Source organism: Chrysochloris asiatica, unplaced genomic scaffold (genome assembly GCF_000296735.1).
Source record: "Chrysochloris asiatica unplaced genomic scaffold, ChrAsi1.0 scaffold00378, whole genome shotgun sequence".
Classification (NCBI taxonomy): domain Eukaryota; kingdom Metazoa; phylum Chordata; class Mammalia; order Afrosoricida; family Chrysochloridae; genus Chrysochloris; species Chrysochloris asiatica.
In genome coordinates, this window is record NW_006408896.1 from 300,707 (window position 1) to 318,905 (window position 18,199).

The 18,199-nt window shown below is 46.3% G+C and overlaps 1 protein-coding gene across 1 annotated transcript in view; it reads left to right on the forward strand.

Moving 5' to 3' along the window:
• The window catches only part of LOC102830456 (rab-like protein 2A-like), a 30,055-nt gene extending 20,236 nt beyond the window's left edge, over nt 1-9,819 (forward strand). Inside the window, exons 2-8 of the mRNA XM_006876403.1 lie at nt 2,578-2,607; nt 2,843-2,922; nt 3,658-3,737; nt 8,953-9,064; nt 9,263-9,360; nt 9,558-9,641; nt 9,739-9,819. Coding sequence (XP_006876465.1) covers nt 2,578-2,607; nt 2,843-2,922; nt 3,658-3,737; nt 8,953-9,064; nt 9,263-9,360; nt 9,558-9,641; nt 9,739-9,819 — 565 coding nt within the window. The remainder of the gene's footprint in view (nt 1-2,577; nt 2,608-2,842; nt 2,923-3,657; nt 3,738-8,952; nt 9,065-9,262; nt 9,361-9,557; nt 9,642-9,738) is intronic.
• The last annotated feature ends 8,380 nt before the right edge of the window (nt 9,820-18,199 follow it).

An 18,199-nucleotide genomic window follows, 5' to 3' on the forward strand; every position in this document is an offset into this window, starting at 1 on the left:
TGTCTTCTTGGTCGATTGACCCTTTTATCATTGTATAATATCTGTCTCTCTTTCTGATCCTTTTCTTTACTTTGAAATCTACTTTATCTGGTATTAGTATAGCCACTCTTGCTTTTCTTTTTTTTTTTTTTTTTTAAGGGTTGGTCTGCTGGAAACAAATTCTCTTAGTTTTCCTTCGTCTGACAGTGATTGCCCTTTGTTCTTGAAGGACATTTTTTCTGGACTTAGGGCTCTGGATTGGCAGTTCTTTTCTTCTGGAACTTGAGAAATACGTGCCACTTTTTCCTTGCCCTTGTGATTTCTGATAAGAAATCTGCTGTATTTGTTATGTCTTTTCCCAACAGGTAAGATATCATTTCTCTCTCAGAGATGTTTTCAAGATTTTTTCTTTGTCTTCAGTTTAACAATGTTGTATCTTGGTGGGTGTTTTTGAGTTTTGTGTTTGTTCATCTTCTTAATTCTCTATGTGTGTGTTTTTGTCAAGTTCGGCCATTGTTTCTTGTAGTACTTTTTCAGCTCAGCTGTCTTCTTCCTCTTCAAGGGTCACATGACACAGATGTCGTCTGACAGCTCCACAGGTCCCTGAGGCTCCGTTCAGTTTTCCTCACCGTATATTCGAAGTGTTGTTCACGTTGCCATTTCTAGTCTGTGTTCAAATTCAGTGATCCATTTCTCTGCCTTCTCCATCCTGCTCTGACCCCATCTAGTGAGCTTGCCATTGGATTTTTTTTATATATATCTTTTTAAAATGTCTACTGCTTGTTTAATGAGACTTTGTTGTTTTTGTTTTTCCCATTTGCTCATCGAAGCATTTTTATAACGGCTGCTGAAAAAGCTTTGTCAGAGAATTCGAACATCTGTCTCATCCCAATGCCTTCGCTGACTGTCTTTCTTCATTCCTCTAGAGACCATCCTGCTTCTGCTGAAACGTACACATAATCTGAGTGTTAAGTTGAGACTCGGGACCTTTGTACAATCTTCTGGTTTTGCGGGCGCCCTGTGGCACCGCTCCAGCAAGGGAAGTGGGGGGTGGTACCCCATGTTGCTGTCTCACTTTCCTGGGGCTGGTGCCGTGAAGCACTGCAGATGGTTCTGGTCTGACCCCAGGCATCCCGTGACTGGTAGCCTCACTCCAGTCTCTGCCTCACAAGCTGTCTTTACTCTGTGTCCACGCCTCGTCTCTTCTTACAAGGATACCAATCATATTAGATTTAGGGCTCACCCTGCTCCAAGATGGCCTTATGTGAACAAATTACAGCTGCAGAGCCTCATTCACAGGGATACGGGCGTGAGGACTCCCAGAGATGTCTTTAGAGAATACAATTCACCACAAGATCAGCTAGAAGTACAGGCTGTCATTGGCACCATGCCTGGCACAGGTGTTCAGGCTTCCTGCTTGCCATCTGACACCGACCTCCAGGGTGGAAGTGCAGGCCCCTTCTCAGGTTGGAATTGGGGGTGGGGGCGGGGCCATCATTTTTCTGTGGTGTTTGGCTGGTGGTTTTTCCCCAGAAGTGTTTCTCCTGCTGACCACTGTTTCTGGTACTTTGGCCAAAGAAGAGACACTCCTGGTATTTCAAGCTGCTAGCTTCTTTCACTCCAAATCTGGGATAAATTGGCTCAAATAACACCCAGGACTCAGCACCGGGATGTACCTCGGGTCCTAAAGGCTCTCCCAGTCAGTCTTAGTCATGTGCAGACTGCTTTGTACTGGGTACTGAGGTTTTTCATCGTCCTCAGCCAGGAAGACGAGGAAGTATGTCTACTCCATTTTCCCATAACCAGAAATTGTGTAGGGCTTTTAAAAATATGGCTTTCTATCCTAAAGAGTTCTTCGTTCCTTTATTTCTTTTCCAACCTACAAGTTATTTAGAAGTGGGATTAAATGTCAGATCGATTTTCAATGGAATATTTAACTTGTTTCTGCTTTTTATGTACAACTCAATTGCTTATAGTCAGAGGATTTGATCTTGAAGATGTATTTTGGGCGAGGGTGTTCTTTCAGGTTCACTGTAGGGTCGATCGCTCAGTGCTTATGTAAGCTGGAAAAGCATGTGCATCTTGTCACTGGATCATTGGTGGGTAGTGGGACTCAGCAGTAAATGGAACAGCCCACTGTAAAATGCCCGAGTCATCCAGGAGGGGTGAGGGTGAGAGAGCTCCTGTCATAAATGGGGTCATCAATGCATCTCCCCACTCAGAGCTCAGGGAATGTCTCAGGTCACAGGCACAGCCACCTTGCCTTGGTTCCCATGCATGCTGTGGGTGGATGCAGGGCTGGTGTGCCGTCCAGGGATGGACATCTTGGGGCCAGGACTGTGTCAGTAGGCCAGTCGGACACATTTCAGACTGGCTGAGTGCCCACACAGACTGCTCCCCTGTAGACAGGGAGCTGAGCTCAGGTGAGAGGCCTTTAGTTCTTTAGCTGATGTTGGGTATCAGGTGCTTTTCCCCCAGCACTCCACCCAAAGAGGTGTTGAGCCATGGTGCTGCTCGAGGTCCCCATGGAGGCACCGCATGGGTGGGCAGCCCCACCTTGGTCCAGAAGGAAGCTATCCTGCCCCCTTCTCCTTGCAGACTCATGGAGAGATTCCTTATGGATGGATTGTATCCTTTAAGCTGTAACGTACATGGCCACCTGTCCCTCCCAGAAGATTGTGGTTGCTTGATCCTGCAGGTATGGGAGCCCTCCTCCTCCACTTGTCCCTCCCTCGTCTTCATGTCAACAGCCCTGGGTAGTGGCCCCAGTGCCCACTGGACTCCCAGCCCATCACATCTTTATCATGTGAGGCCTTTCCCTCACTCCCTTCTGCCTGTCGTTGGCTCCTTGACCTGCCTGCAGTCAGCCCCAGCAGCTGTCCACGTACGCCCTGACCCTGTACAAGCACACGGCCACAGTGGATGGCAGGACTGTCCTCGTGGGTGAGCAGCCTCCCGGGAGAGGAGAGGAAGCTCCACGGGGGGCTAAGATGTGGGGAGATGAGAGGGAGGTGGTGGGAAAGGGTCACAGGAGGAGGAAAGGCAACTCCAGAAAGGGGGCGGGGGCAGTAGGGCAGACCCTGAGAGCCAGGGTGCTGGGTGAGGGCAAGAAGGCACTGATCTGAGCCAGCGTGGGGCACGGGAGTGCAGGAAGGTGGGGGGCTGGGTTTGCTGAGGGAGGATGAGGTAGTATCTTTCCCAAGTCTTGGGGGATCTTTTCGGCCAATGTAAGAAAATACCAAATGTAGTCTGAGTGTTCTTTCCTGCAAGGGCTTAGCCCTGCCACAAACATGCATACAGATGTATTCACACAGACATAAGCACACATCTGTCTCTGTACACCTGTTTCTCTAATTGTGTGTATTTGCATCCACCAAGAAGAAATAGCAATCCTAAAGGTTTGTGCACCAAAAAGTCAGAGCTGTAAAATACCTGAATGAATCCAATGCACCTCGCCACTGATGTTTCCACACTTGCGTACGCACACATGCACACACTAAGCAGACTTTGGCCGCTGACCCTGGTGCATTGTCCCCTCACCTCACACGTAGTCAGGGGCAGCATGTCCCCACACCCTGGCCTCCCTCACACATATTCAGCCCATGTTTTTGCAGAGACTGCGTGGGTGCTCGGTGATGGGTCGTCCTCTGTGCAGTGACAGCTGTATCTCTGTTGCAGACTTTTGGGACACAGCAGGCCAGGAGCGGTTCCAGAGCATGCACGCCTCCTACTACCACAAGGCCCACGCCTGCATCATGGTACAAATGAGCGCAAGACTGGGAGCTAGGGTGGGGTCAGGCAACCCGGGCAATTTCAAACCATAAGTGCTCCCCAGAGCTCCAGGGTGAGGCTCCTGCCTGGTGACCTCTGGGTGGAGGCCAGTTGTTTCTTCAGTTTGCCTGGTGCAGAGCAGATGGAAAACCACATTCTAGCAGGAGGTGAAAACTTCCACATAGGCAATTACGTGCTGAGACCTGCCCCACAGCCCTGGTGTGACGGGTTCAGTTGTGTCAACTTTCCTAGAACATGATTTCCCATAAGATGTAATTACCCTCCATCTTCTGTGTAGGAACCCCTAAAACAGCTGTGAGGCAGGGTTAGGGATTGCAGGACCTTATTCTAGTCACACCCTGGCTTGAGGCACACTTTTATTTTACAAGAGACCAAAAGAGAAAAAGGCAAGTAAAAGGGAAGGGCTCACTACCACCCAAAAGTAACCAGGAACATAAGGCATCCTTTGGACCCGTGGTCTTTGCACCAAGAACTTCCTAGACCCTGGAGAACATTAACCAAGACACATGGAGATCTCCCACAAACAGCGGACCCACACTAGGCCCTTCCCCCAGAGCTGACAGAGAGAAAGCATTCGCCTCCTAAACTGTGAAACAACAAACGTCGGTTTCTTAAAGCCGTTCCCTGGTGGTGGTTCTGCTATAGCAACACTGGAGATCTGAGATGCCTGGATGGGACAGCAGCCACGTCCATGCACTCATGCTGTCCCCCTGCCCCCGACAGCCCTTGGAGCCCATGAAGGAGAAGGGGCCCCTTCTCTGGATGCTGCTGTTCTTCTGCCCAGATGCTCTCGGATGCCTGCCCTCCATGCAGAGCTCAGGAACGGTTCTCTGAATTGTGGTCAGCACATGGGAACCTGGTGTAGGACACCACTGTGTGCCTGTGAATTCTGCATCAGGATCCACACATCTCCCAACGTCTTGCCTGGATGCCTTTTACAGGGCTGAGTCAAACTGCCCTTCCTCCTCGCGAGGCAGCTTCTCTTGCCTTTGGTTCCTCTCCTGAGGTCCAGAGGGGTCTGCTCTGGAGGCCAAGGTCCCAGCTCTAAGTGAGAGGAAGAAACTGGGAGCTTCTACCATGAAGATGGTGCCCTGGGACCAGATAGACATGACAGTGATGAGGGGGCCTTGTGGGTTGATTCTGGGCATTTCACTGCAAACATGCCTCACAAGAAATCTTCAGTGGGGTCCAGGATGGTGCAGTACTTTGATGACACTAGGGGCCCTACTTTGGGCCTAGCTGGAAAATATGAAGAAAAATTCATGCCTCAACGTGAAATATTGAAGGATACCTGGTGTGGCGCTGCAGGATATGCACTGGACTGCAAGGTCAGTTTGAACCACAAAGTCAGTGGTTCAAACTCAACAGTTGCCCCTCGGAAACCCCATACAGGGTCGCTATGAGTCAGAACCGACTTGACGGCACTTTGCAACAACTACAGTGGACAACATAATGAGTGATGCAGAAAGCATCAAAAGAAGATGGAAGGCTCACACAGTCATTGCACCAAAGAGAAATGGTCAGTGACCACCCGTATTGAGAGGTAGCATATGATCAAGAACTGATGGCACTGAAGCAAGAGGCCCAAGCGTCACTAGGCACTGGCAAAAAACAAGGCTCCAGGAATTGGCAGAATAAAACAAATCTTTCAGCAAACTGATGCAGCACTGGAGGCACTCACTCATCTCTGCTGAGAAATTTGGAAGGCAGCTGCCTGGCAACTAACAAGAAGAGATCCGTATTTGTGCCCATTCCAAGGAGGGATGACCCAACAGAACGTAGAAATTATCTACCAATGTCATTAGTATTGCATGCAAGTAACATTTTGCTAAAGATAATTCAAAACCAACTGCAACAGTACATTGGCAGGGACTGCCGGAGGTTCAGGCCAGAGTCAGACGAGGGAGTTCATTGCTGAGGTCAGATGGATCTTGGCAGAAAGCAGAGACTACCAGAAAGATATTTGTTATTGCTGTTAAGTGCCGTGAGTCAGTTCCAACTTGTAACGACCCTGTATAGGGTTTCCAAGGAGTGGCTGGTGAGTGAACCACCGACCTTGTGGTCCAATGCATAGCCTACAGGACCACACCAGGATGGACTCCAGAAAGGTATTCAGTTGTGTTTTATTGACTATGCAAAGGCTTTCAACTTTGGATCTTAATGAACTATATATAGGTAACATTGCAAAGAATGGGTACTCCAGAATGCTTAATTGTGCTCATGAGGAACCTGTACATAGACCAAAAGGCAGTCGTTAAATCAGAACAAGGAATCACTTAATAGTTTAAGATCAGGAAATGTGTGCCCCAGGGTTATTTCTTTTCAATCTGCATGCTAAGCAAATAATCTGAGAAGCTCGATTATTTGAAGATGAGTGTGGTGTCAGTATTGAAAGAAGATTCATTAACAACCTGCGATATGCAGATGATACAACCTTGCTTGCCAGAAGCGAAGAGGACTTGAAATACTTAATGATGAAGATCAAAGACTATAGCCTTCCATGTGGATTGCACCTCAATGGAAAGAAAACAAAATTCCTTACAAATGGACCAATAAATAACATCATGGTACATGGAGAAAAGATCAAAATTGTCAAAGACTTCAATTTGCTTGAATCAATTATCAACAGTCAAGAAATCAAGACTAACTGCAAACATGCTGCAAAAGACCTCTTTAAAGTGTTCAAGAGCTACAGATAATACCCACTTGACTTCAATGACTGAATGATCAGAGCTCAACTAGAAGAAGAAAGAAGAAGAAAAAAAGAGTAATCTGGTACATTTTGATGAACTTGACCTACACCTATGGATGCAGTAGCTCAAAAGAGGGAATAAATCTTTACAGCGAGGATCATTCCCACCGCCTCCATACACAGAGTAGACAGGGATGGGCAACTTGGACATTGGCTAACCAAAATGAGGGGGTGGAGGAGGCTACAAAGGCAAGAAGTGACTGGCTTACAAGCTTTTAAGAGGGAGACTAGATCCAGAGGGCGCTGAGGAAGGTAGAATCTCCACTGAGTAGTATCCAATCTGTCTGGACTGGGCTGATGAAAGCAGATGGGGATAGCACTCATGTGGTACAATAGTGAATAATTACTATCAGGACTGACTGTGAGGGTTGGAAATGTAAAGGTGTTTTGTAGCAAAAGGAAGGGAGTGGTTGACTTTGCAGTCCAGGAGCAGAGGTCCCTGGGGCCATCAAGGGAGAGGAGCAGCGTGCGGGACCCTACCGGGAGAAAAAGTGGTGCCAAAGATGGAGGCAGAGACGATGACATGGAGAGATGGAGCAGATGGGAACTCTAGACCCACAGAGGGAGAGGGGCTGTGTGCTGATGACCAGGGGGCAGGCTTGTGGAGTGCACCATTTGGTTGGTTGGTGATGTATGGAGGGGATTGTAACCATGGTAATGTAACGATATACAATAGGATGAATGTAAAGCTAATGTACTCCCATGTAAACTATCACATAATTCACAACAAAACATTTTCTTTTTTAAAAAGTGTTCAAGAGCAAAGATATCCATTTGAAGACTAAGGTATGCCTGACCCAAGCCATGGTATTTTCAGTCACCTATATGCTGGTAATGCTTTTGAGTTATGGTGTTGGAGGAGAATATTGAAAGTGTCACGGGCTGCCAAACAAACCAATAGATCCATTTTAGAAGAAGTGCAGCCAGAGTACTCCTTGGAGGCCAAGATGGCCAAACTTCGTCTCTCATACTTCAGACATATTGTCAGAAGGTACCAGTCGCTAGAGAAGGATGTCATGTTTGGCAGGGTGGAGGGTCAGAGAAAAAGAGGAAGACCCCCAACGAGATGGACTGGCCAAGTGGCAGCATCGATGGACTCAAGCATGGCAGCAGTGGTGAGGTTGGCCCAGGATCGGGCAGTGTTTCGTTCTGCTGTGCATAAGGTCGCTATGGGTGGGTTCCAACTCAGTGGCATCCAACAACAAATATGCTGGTGAAAGTTGGACAATAACTAAGGAAGACCATGGAAGAATCAGTGCATTTGAACCGTGGTGTTGGAGAAAACAACTGGCAGTACCGTGCAGTACCAGAAGCACAACAAATCTGCCTTGAAAGACATACGGCCAGACTGCGCCTTGGAAGCCAGGGTGGCCAGACTTAGTATCGCACACTTGGGACCAGTCCCTGGAGGAGAACATCATGCTTGTTAAAGTGCAGGGCCAACGACAAAGGAGACCCCCAACGAGATGGACTGACTGACCCAGTGGCAGCAACAATTGGCTGAAACATAACAACCATTGTGAGGGTGGTACAGGACCAGGCAGTGTTTCATGCTGGTGTGCGTGGGGTCTCCATGAGTTGGAACCCACCCAACGGCACCTAGCTGTAAAGCTCCCACGCAGGATGCCCTGGACCACTCAGCATGATCCCCTGGCTGGCTGGAAGCTCCTGCCACCCACTAAGACTCACTGAGCGCTGGTCTGCTGATGGTTTTCAAACAGGTGAAATAGCAAATTACGGAGTTAATTAGATTGTAAAAACTCATGCTAAGAAGCTATAAAATAATAAAATAAAATACTTTTAAAACATTTTGAGTAAATACAAAATAAATGAAAGGTTGAACAAGAGCTTAAAACTGAAAAGGAATTAATAGTAATGAAAGGAAAATTCTAGAAACATGTAAAATATTACAAATGAATTTAAAAGAGAAAAAAAAAAATCATGATTAAACATGACAGCTGCCACCGAATTGACTCATGTCCCCCTCCGGATCACCAGCATGTTCAAGTTCATCCGTTTCAGGGCCTTCTCCAGTGATGGGTTCCTCCTGATGACCCAGCCAAAGTGAGCAGGTCCACAAGTGTTCTTTGACTCATTTTCAGAACTAGATGGCCAGGCTTTTCTTCCTAGTCCTAGTCTCAGAGTTCCACTGGCTGGTATTTAAAATACGCATGGCACAGATTCCAGCATCACTTGAGCCACTGCAGTATGTGGGAACCAGACTATTATCTGTTAGTATAATGATGACATTTACAATGGTTAAAATAGGTAAACAAGCTTTAAAAGAAGAGGAATGAAGGCTTTTGCACCTCACGTTCCAGGTGGCACAGTCTTGAGCTGGGGTTTGCGGGGCCCTTGGGCTGCACTCGCCTGGCCGACCAGGGTCCAGGTTGAGTGCAGGGACAATGAGATCCCTCTACTCCCTGCAGGTGTTTGACGTGCAGAGGAAGGTCACCTACAAGAACTTGAGCACATGGTACACAGAGCTTCGGGAGTTCCGGCCTGAGATCCCCTGCATCGTGGTGGCCAATAAGATTGACGGTGGGCAGTGGGGATCACCGCCACACATTCCTTCTTGCCCAAGACAGTGTGTTTCAGTGATGTGCCCCCTCCACAAAGACAACCTGCCCTGACCCAAGGCGAAGGCCCCGACCCCCCAGCAACTCACTCCCCCCAGCCTGCCCTCCACACCCTCCCTTTTCTGTGATGGACAAGCCCTAGACCACCTTCTCTCTACAGCAGATGTAAAGGTGACCCAAAAAAGCTTCAATTTTGCCAAGAAGTTCTCCCTGCCTTTGTACTTTGTCTCAGCTGCTGACGGTACCAACGTGGTGAAGGTACGGCAGCCATGAAGAGGAGGGGCTTGAGTGGAGTGTGGTGGGCCCATAGCAGGGGCCCTGCTGCAGGAAGCAGGGTGGGAAAGGGTTGAGTGGGGCAGGTGTTAGCAGATGGGGGGCAGTGGTGTGGGGCCAGAAGGCCGGGGCATGCCCAGCCTCTGCCACTGTTTCCCTGCCCCTGCCCCCCACTGTCCCAGCTCTTCAACGATGCGATTCGACTGGCTGTGTCTTATAAACACAACTCCCGGGACTTCATGGACGAGGTTTTGCAGGAATTGGAGGTAGGAAGGCTGTGTGCAGATGTGGAATGCGAGTTGATAGTGTGGCTCCTTCTGCCTTTGTGGACAGTACAGGTCTCACATGCATCTTTGTTCACAGAACTTCGAGTTGGAACAGAAAGAGGACGACGGGCCGGGCCAAGGGCAGCAGGAAGGCACCAAAAGCTTAGCTGCCTCATGAACACAGAAGTCAGGACGGGCTGGGGGTGGGGCTGGAGCCCTTAAAATGCCCCTCCCGGCAGCACCCCGCAAGCTCCAAGTTGGACCCTGCCCCTCCTGCACACCCACTTGTCCCTCCCAGCCTGCCTTTCCCATGTCCACCCACCCTCCCTACTTGGCCTCTTCCAGCACTCAAGGACAGGTGTGGGGTCAGCACCAGCAAACCCCTGGGCTGATGTAAGAGGCCCATACCTCCCTGAAGTGCAGTTAGAGATCTGGAGCTGAGACTATGACAGGAATGGGGGTGGGAGCATGCTCAGGTATCTCTAATAAGAGGAAGCCTCTACCCCTCACTGCCCACAGGAGCTGACCACATGCTTTCCACCCTGCAGAATTGAGGGGGCGGCGGGGGAGCCTTTCTACTTTTCCACCTATCCCAGCACTCTATAGTCTCCCAGCCAACTTGTAAATGGTTCTGAACAGAGAGCTGTTCATTCCGTGGGTTTCTGAGCACAGGTATGTCTCCTGAGACCCTGGAACGGTTTGCCTCCAAAGTCCAGTAGAGCAGGTGACCCTCACCTGTAACAGGGTCTCTACAGCTACTCCCCAGGACACACCCTCGAGGATTGCAAGTAACTGTCAAGAAGAGCTTCCTTCAAGTCTCCCCCAGCGCAGGAGGCAGGCCTGGGGTCTCCAATGACTTGTGTGGACTTCTTTGGCTGCGGAGGGGCCTCCATGCTGCCCCCATGGGTGGACACAGTGCCTGGCGAGTAGTCATGATTCACTAGGGTGTTGTTCTGATCTTTTCACACGTCATTTGTTTTGTTTTCCTGATTTATTTTATCTTGACTCTTTTTTACTATAAAGATTGGGTTGCTGTCACCTGGAGTCATGGGTGTGTTTGGTGGACTTTCAGTACCGAGTGTAAAGCTGCCTCCCTCTGTCACACGAGAGTGACCCACACTGACAACTGAGGTAGTGTCACAGGTCATAGAGTTCTAACAGGAACGGGTATACATTTGGGAACTTCAGAACAAACCCTTGACCGCCTGAGTGACAGACTTGCAGCCTCAATTGAAGAGATTCGACCTGAACAGGCTCTCTCGTCGGGATCCACGTTGTTGGGTGGATGACAGGTGATATCAGTAGTCAGCACTGGGCCTTACACCAGAACTGCTTTTCTGAGATGAAATTCACATACATAAAGGTCAGCATCCAGTACTGGGTCATGTAACTTGGATCGGATTCCTGGAAGCAGAGTCCAAGAAGGGAATTCTTGCCCCAGTGATTACTGGGAAGCTCTCAGGAGAAAGAGAGGAGGGAGGGAAGCAGGGTTAGGGCAGGAGACAAGAAGCTAAACATGATTGTGGTCTTGGCTAGAGACCAGCTGCAGCCTCTCCTACCCCCGGTGAAGCTCTGCAGAACAAACGCCCGAGGAGGCACGGACCAGTTGGCCAAGTGTGGGGAGGAAAGAATGGAGGGGCTGGCTCACAACCCCCAGGGTCCCATTTTAACAAAGAATTTTCTGGGGAAATGGGCAGCTCTTAAGTTTTACCAGCCAACACTCGAGGAACCAGGTGACAAGGCTCCTGTCCATTGCAGCCCACCCTTTATTTACATTACGTATCCCCACCTGCTTCTCAAATTATGTACATTCCATCCAGGAAGAACTTTCCCAGAGTCTGACTCCAAAAGGAGGGTAAATGGGAGAGGTTGAACCATAACCCCCACTGAGGCAGTTGGACCCTGTGTCAAACCAATGCTGTCACCTCCTCTCCCACCCCCCACCCTAGGCCCCTGTGCCTAGCACTTGTGACAAGTCTGGGGCTTGACACTGATCCTCTTTCCTGAGGAGGCTTTGTCGGGCTGGGGCCGCTGTACTTGCCCTCATGTGATGACACCTAGTCATGGCTGCACCAAGATGGCCTCGATCATCTGAGCGCCGAGTGTTCTCCCCGCCCCTATTGTGTAGCAGTCCTTTTCTCCAAATGATTATCAGTCTCAATTCCTTTCAACGCTAACTCCTTTCTTTACTTTCCGGTTTACAAGCACATGGAAGGAACTCAAAAGTGTCCAGACAGTAGCCATTGGTGTTAGGTGCCATTGAGCTGGTACAGATTCATACCATCCCTATGCACAGAAGAACTAAACACTGCCCAGTCCTGCACCAACTTCACAATCATTGCTATACCTGAGTCCGTCGCTGCCACCACTGTACCAATCCATCTCATTGGGGATCTTCCTCTTTTTTTCTGACCCTCCATTTCACCAAATATGATATCCTTCTCCAGTGACTGGTCCCTTCTGATAATGTGTCTGAAGTTATGAAAAATGAAGTCTGAGCAGCCTAGATTCCAAGGAGCACTCTGGCTGCACTTCTTCCAACACAGATCTGTTGGTTCTATTGCCAGTCCATGTACTTTCAATATTCTCCTCCAACACCACAATTCAAATGCATCAATTCTTCTACGGTCTTCCTTATTCACTATCCAACTTCCACATGCATATGAGGTTATTGAAAATACCATGGCTTGGGTCAGGTGCACCTTAGTCCTCAAACTAACATCTTTGCTCTTCAACACTTTAAAGAGATGCTGTGCAGCAGATTTGCCTAATGTGATACATTGTTTGATTTCTTGATTGATGCTTCCATGAGTGTTGATGGTTGATCCAAGCAAAATGAAGTCTATGACAACTTCAATCTTCTATCCATTTATATGGATGTTGTTCATTAGTCCAGTGATGAATTTTTTTGTTTTCTTTGCATTGAGACAACCCACACCAAAGGCTGTGGTCTTTGATCTTCATCAGTAAGTATTTTAAGTCCTCTTCACTTTCAGCAAGCAAGGTTGTATCATCTGCATATCGCAGGTTGTTAATGAGTCTTCCTCCAATCCTGATGCCATGTTTTTCTTCATATAATCCAGCTTGTCTGATAATTTGCTCTGCATACAGATTGAATAAGTATGGTGAAAGAATACAACCTTGTCGCACACCTTTCCTAATTTTAAACCATTCGGTGTTCCCTTCTTCTGGTCGAACAACTGCCTCTTGGTCTATGTACAGGTTCCACATGAGCACAATTAAGTGTTCCAGAATACTCATACTTTGCAATGCTGTCCTTGTCATGATCCACACAATCGAAAGCCTTTGCATAGTCACTGAAACACACGTAAACAACTTTTTGGTAATCTCTTCTTTCAGCCAAGATCCAAACAATGTCAGCAATGATAACTCTCATTCTGTGTCCTCTTCTGAAGACAGATTGAACCTCTGGAAGTTCTCTGTCAGTGTGTGGCTGCAGCTGTGTTTGTATTACCTTTAGCAAAATTTTACTCGCATGCAATAATAATATTGTCCAATGATTTATGCATTCCATTGGGTCACCTCTCTTGACAATGAGCACAAATATGGATCTCTTCTAATCAGTTGGCCAGGTAGTTGTCTTCCAAATTTCTTGGCATAGATGAGTGAGTGCCTCCAGTGCCACATCAGTTTGAAGAAAGATTTCAATTTGTTTTCCATTTATTCCTGGTGTCTTGTTCTTTGCCAATGACTTCAGTGCACCTTGGACTTCTTGCCTCAGGATCATTGGCTCTTGATCATATGCTACCTCTTGAAATGGTTGAACATCGACCATTTCTTTTTGGTACAGTGACTCTTTGTACTCCTTCCATCTTCTTTTGATGTTTTCTGCATCATTCAATAATTTGCTCAGAGAATCCTTCAACACCACAAGTTGAGGCTTGAATTTTTTTCTTTAGTTCCCTCACCTTGAGAAACTTAGCATGTTCTTCCCTTTTCATTTTCTAGCTCCAGGTCTTTGCACATTTCATTGTAATATTTAACTTTGTCTTATCAAGCTGACTTTTGAAATGTTCTGTTCAGCCCTTGTACCTACTCAATTCTTCCGTTTGCTTTAGCATCTCTATGCTGGTGAGCAAGTTTCAGAGTCTCCTCTGACATCCATTTTGGGGTCTTTTCCTTCTTTCTTGTCTTCTTAATTACCTTTTGCTTTCTGCCTGTATGATGTTCTTAATGTCATCCCGTAACTCTTCAGGTCTTTGGTCTTTAGTGTCTAATGCATCAAACCTGTTCTTCAGATGATCTCTAAATTCAGGTGGGATATGTTCAAAGTCATATTTTGGCTCTGTGGAAGTGCTTGAATTTTCTTCAGCTTCAGCCTGAATTTGCATATGAGCAATTGATTGTCTGTTCCACAGTTTTGCCCCTGGCCTTGTTTTGGCTGATGATATGGAGTTTTTCCACTGTCTCTTTGCACTGGTGTTGTCAGTTTGATTTCTGTGTATTCATCTGGTGAGGTCCATATGTATAGTCATCTTTTCTGTTGTTTAAAAAAGGTATTTGCAGTGAAGAAGTCATTGGTCTTGCAAATTTCTATGATGCGATCTCCAGCATTGTTTCTGTCACCTGTATTCTCCAAATACTGATCATTCCTCATTGTTTCCAACCTTTGCATTCCAATCACCAGTAATTGTCAAGACATCTTGATTGCATGTTGTTCAGAAATTGTTCAGACTGAAAAAGTTGGTAGTTGTTGTTAAGTACCGTTGAGTCAATTCCGACCCATAGCAACCCTAAATAGGGTTCAAAAGGAGCAGCTGGTGAGCTTGAACCAATGACCTTGCAGTTCAAACAACTTTGCAGTCTGACACATTAGCCTACAGCGCCACACTAGGACTCATTCTTCAATTTCATCATCACTGGCTTTAGTGGTTAGTGCGTACATTTGAATAATAGTGGTATTAACTGGTCTTCCTTGTAGGCATATGGATATTATCCTATCACAGATATCACTGTACTTCGAGACAGATCTTGATTTTGTTTCTTTCTTTGTTTCTTTTTTGATGATGAATTTGACACTATTCCTCTTCAATTTGTCATTCCCAGCATAGTAAACCATGTGATTATCAGATTCAAAATGGCCAATACCAGACCAATTCAGCTCACTAATGCCTAGGATGTCATGTTTATACGTTACATTTCATAGTTTCCAATTTTCCTAGAGTCATACTTCATAATTCCGTGTTCCGATTATTGATGGATGTTTACGACTGTTGTTCTTCATTTTAACTTGTGCCCCATCAGCAAACGAAGGTCCCAAGAGCTTTACTTCATTCGTGTCATCTCAGTCAACTCTACTTTGAGGAGGCAGCTCTTCCCCAGTCGCATTTTGACTGCCTTCAATCTGAGGGGCTCATCTTCTGACACTCGATCTGACAATATTCGGGCACTCTTCATCAAGTGTCAATATTCAATATTCTGCTGCCGACTCTGTTCCACTGCTATTCACAAGTTTTTCAGACTAAATATTCAGGAAGTAACCCATCTCTCATTCTTTCTAGTCTGTGTTCATCTAGAAGCTCATCTGAACCCTGTCCACCATGGGTGACCCTGATGGTATTGAAAATGCCATTGACACAGCTTCCAGCATCACAGTCACATGCATGCCACCACAGTACGACAAACTGACAGACGAGTTGGGAGGCAGAAGCCATAGTTCTGTGTTCGTTGAGATGGTTACAGTGTCAGTTGGTAGAAATGTCCTCCTTCTGGATATCAGAACCTCAACTCACAGAGAAAAGCTGCAGAAACAGAGTGCTAGTGAGCAGTGTGACCTAGGCCTACTAGGGGCACAGAACCACAGCATGCTCCATCCTTACAAGGTGTCATCCCCAAACTGGCACCTCAGCTATGTCATTTAAGGGACCCTTCCTTTGTTCTATGATAGCTGTAGCTTCTAGAGATATGGTTTGTGGTTAGATAGTGGATCCCATAATTATGTGCCCACTCCTGCATCTCCTACAGGTAAAGTAGTTGTCTTAATTCAAGGTGATAGTTGCATTCTCCTCTATTGATAGATGAAGCATGACTCCCTGGAGAGGTAGTGCTGAGGCACTTCAGACAGGAAAGGCAAACCCATATTTAGGCTATCTCCCAATGCCCGTCAGTATGAAAGGTCCTTTCTAGGGTGGGGGGAATGAAGGCAATCAATTTGCTACTAACCTCAGTGGGAGGGAGCCCATGCTTTGATGCCTATCTACAACCACCAACTTTTACATCATGTATTTCCCGCCTGATGAACAGAAAAGACAGAAGTCAGAGATTTCACTTCACTTGAATCCATAATCAACATCCATGGAAGCAGCAGTCAAGAAATCAAACAACATATTACATTGGACAAATGTGCTGAAAAGACCTTTTTTAAGATGTTAAATAGTAAAGATGTCTTCTTATTTGAGAACTAAGGCACTTCTGATCCACGTCATAGTCTAACTCAATGACACCTAACAGCAATAACAATTTCTGCCTAGAGTTCCATTCTTGAACCCATTCAGTGTGCACTGAAGTGGCCAAGGACAGAGACTGGCTGGCATTTACCTGCCAAGTCATTCTGTCCACTTGATTGTTTAGTGTCTGTTCTGCAATGGATTGTCTCTAGTGGGCATTAACCTGTAATATAAAGACCCTCACCCATTTTTTCCACTCTCATAGGCCCATCCACAGCCTTTTCTGTAGATTTTCTTGTGCCTGATCTAAAATGTTTCTTTCAGGCCCCCTCTGCTCATAAGCCTGGTCACGCCTTGGTTGTTACTGTTAGCTGTTGTTAACTCATGGTAACCGTACATATAACAGAACTATGTTTGGTATGTTGGAGACCATTGCTGCAGCTACTGTGTCAATCCACCATATGGAGGGGCTTCCTCTATTTTTTTCTGACCCTCTAGTTTATCAAACACAATGTCCTTTTCTAGCAGTTGGTCTTTCCTAATGTGTCCAAAATAAGTGAGCCAAACCATCACCATCCTCACTTCTAAGGAGCATTCCGGTTGTGTTTCTTCTGGCCCTTACAGCAGACCATCTCCCTCACCAGACATTGTTTAATTGTTCCAAGTGCTGCCCATTAGAAGGATTTCCCCTCACCACCATCTTTTACGATCATCCCTGAGTGGGCCTGTAGTGAAGCAGCAGTCCATCGATGACACCTATATAGCAAACCAGCCCAGATCACTGGACCCCTGAAATTGTTACTAACGTAGAACTTATCTTCCACCCTCTGGAGTACATGTGTTTTATCAAGATATCAAAGTACCTATAGCACTTCTTGCTTATCAGGCATGATTGACATCCCGTAATCAATATAGTAGATTAATGTTCTGTGGGATGTTGAGATGATTCCATTATCTTTGGAGTATGTTATGACAAAAAGGAGAATTAACGTAGCCTGAGGTCGGCTCCATGAATGTGTGGTTGTTCCTAGGTGAACACAAACTGTTTCGGATCCTTTTTATTGGTAGGTATAGAAAAGAATCCACCACTTCATCTGTCAGTTTGCATGTTGCTGTGATTCTGGAAGGTATCTCACGGGTATTTTAAATACCAGCAGGGTCACCCACAGTGGACAGGTTTCAGATGAGTTTCCAGGTGAACAAAGACTAGGAAGAAGGAGAGATGGACGATTTCCAAATATTTACTCACTGAAAACCTTATGGAAAAGCAATGGAACACTGTCAGCGACAGAATATTGAATATTGAAACATGATCAAGAGCACCAGAATACTGACAGATAATAGTGCTGGAAGATGAGGCCCTCGGTTTGGAAGGCATTCAAAATACAACTTGGAAAGGACTGCCTCCTTAAAGTAGAGTTGACCGTGATGGCTCCAATGGAGTCAACCCTTTGGTACCTTCATTTGCTGGTGGGGTACAACTCAAAATGAAGAGAACCATCTGTAAGCAATCATTTGTAATCCAAACATGGACTGCACAAAGTCTGAATCTAGGAAAATTGGGACTTGTCAAACATGAAATATAACATACAAAATTCGATATCCTAGGCATTACTGAGCTGAAGTGGACTGGTATTGGCCATTTTGAATCTGACAGTCACATGGTTTACTATGCCAAGAATTACAAATTGAAGAGGAATTCATCATCAGAAAGAAGATATCAAGATCCGTCTTGAAGTACAACACTGTCTGTGATAAGATAATATCTATACTCCTACAAGGAAGACCGTGTACAAGGAAGACAACGAGTCCTGGTGTGACACTGTGGGTTAATGCGCTGGACTGCAAAGTCAGTTTGAACAGCTACTCCTCAGAAACCCTATACAAGGTCTCTATGGGTGACAGCACTTAACAACAGCAACAAGAAGTAAGACCAGTTAATACCATCATTATTCAAATTGATGCACCAACCACTAAAGCCAGTGATGATGAAATTGAATAATTCTATCTTCTTCAGTCTAAAATTTATCAAACATGCAATCAAGATGTAATGATAATTACTGGCAATTGAAAGGCAAAGGTTGGAGGAGGAAGGATCAGTAGTTGGAAAATACAGCCTTGGTGATAGAAATGATGCTGGAGATTGCATGA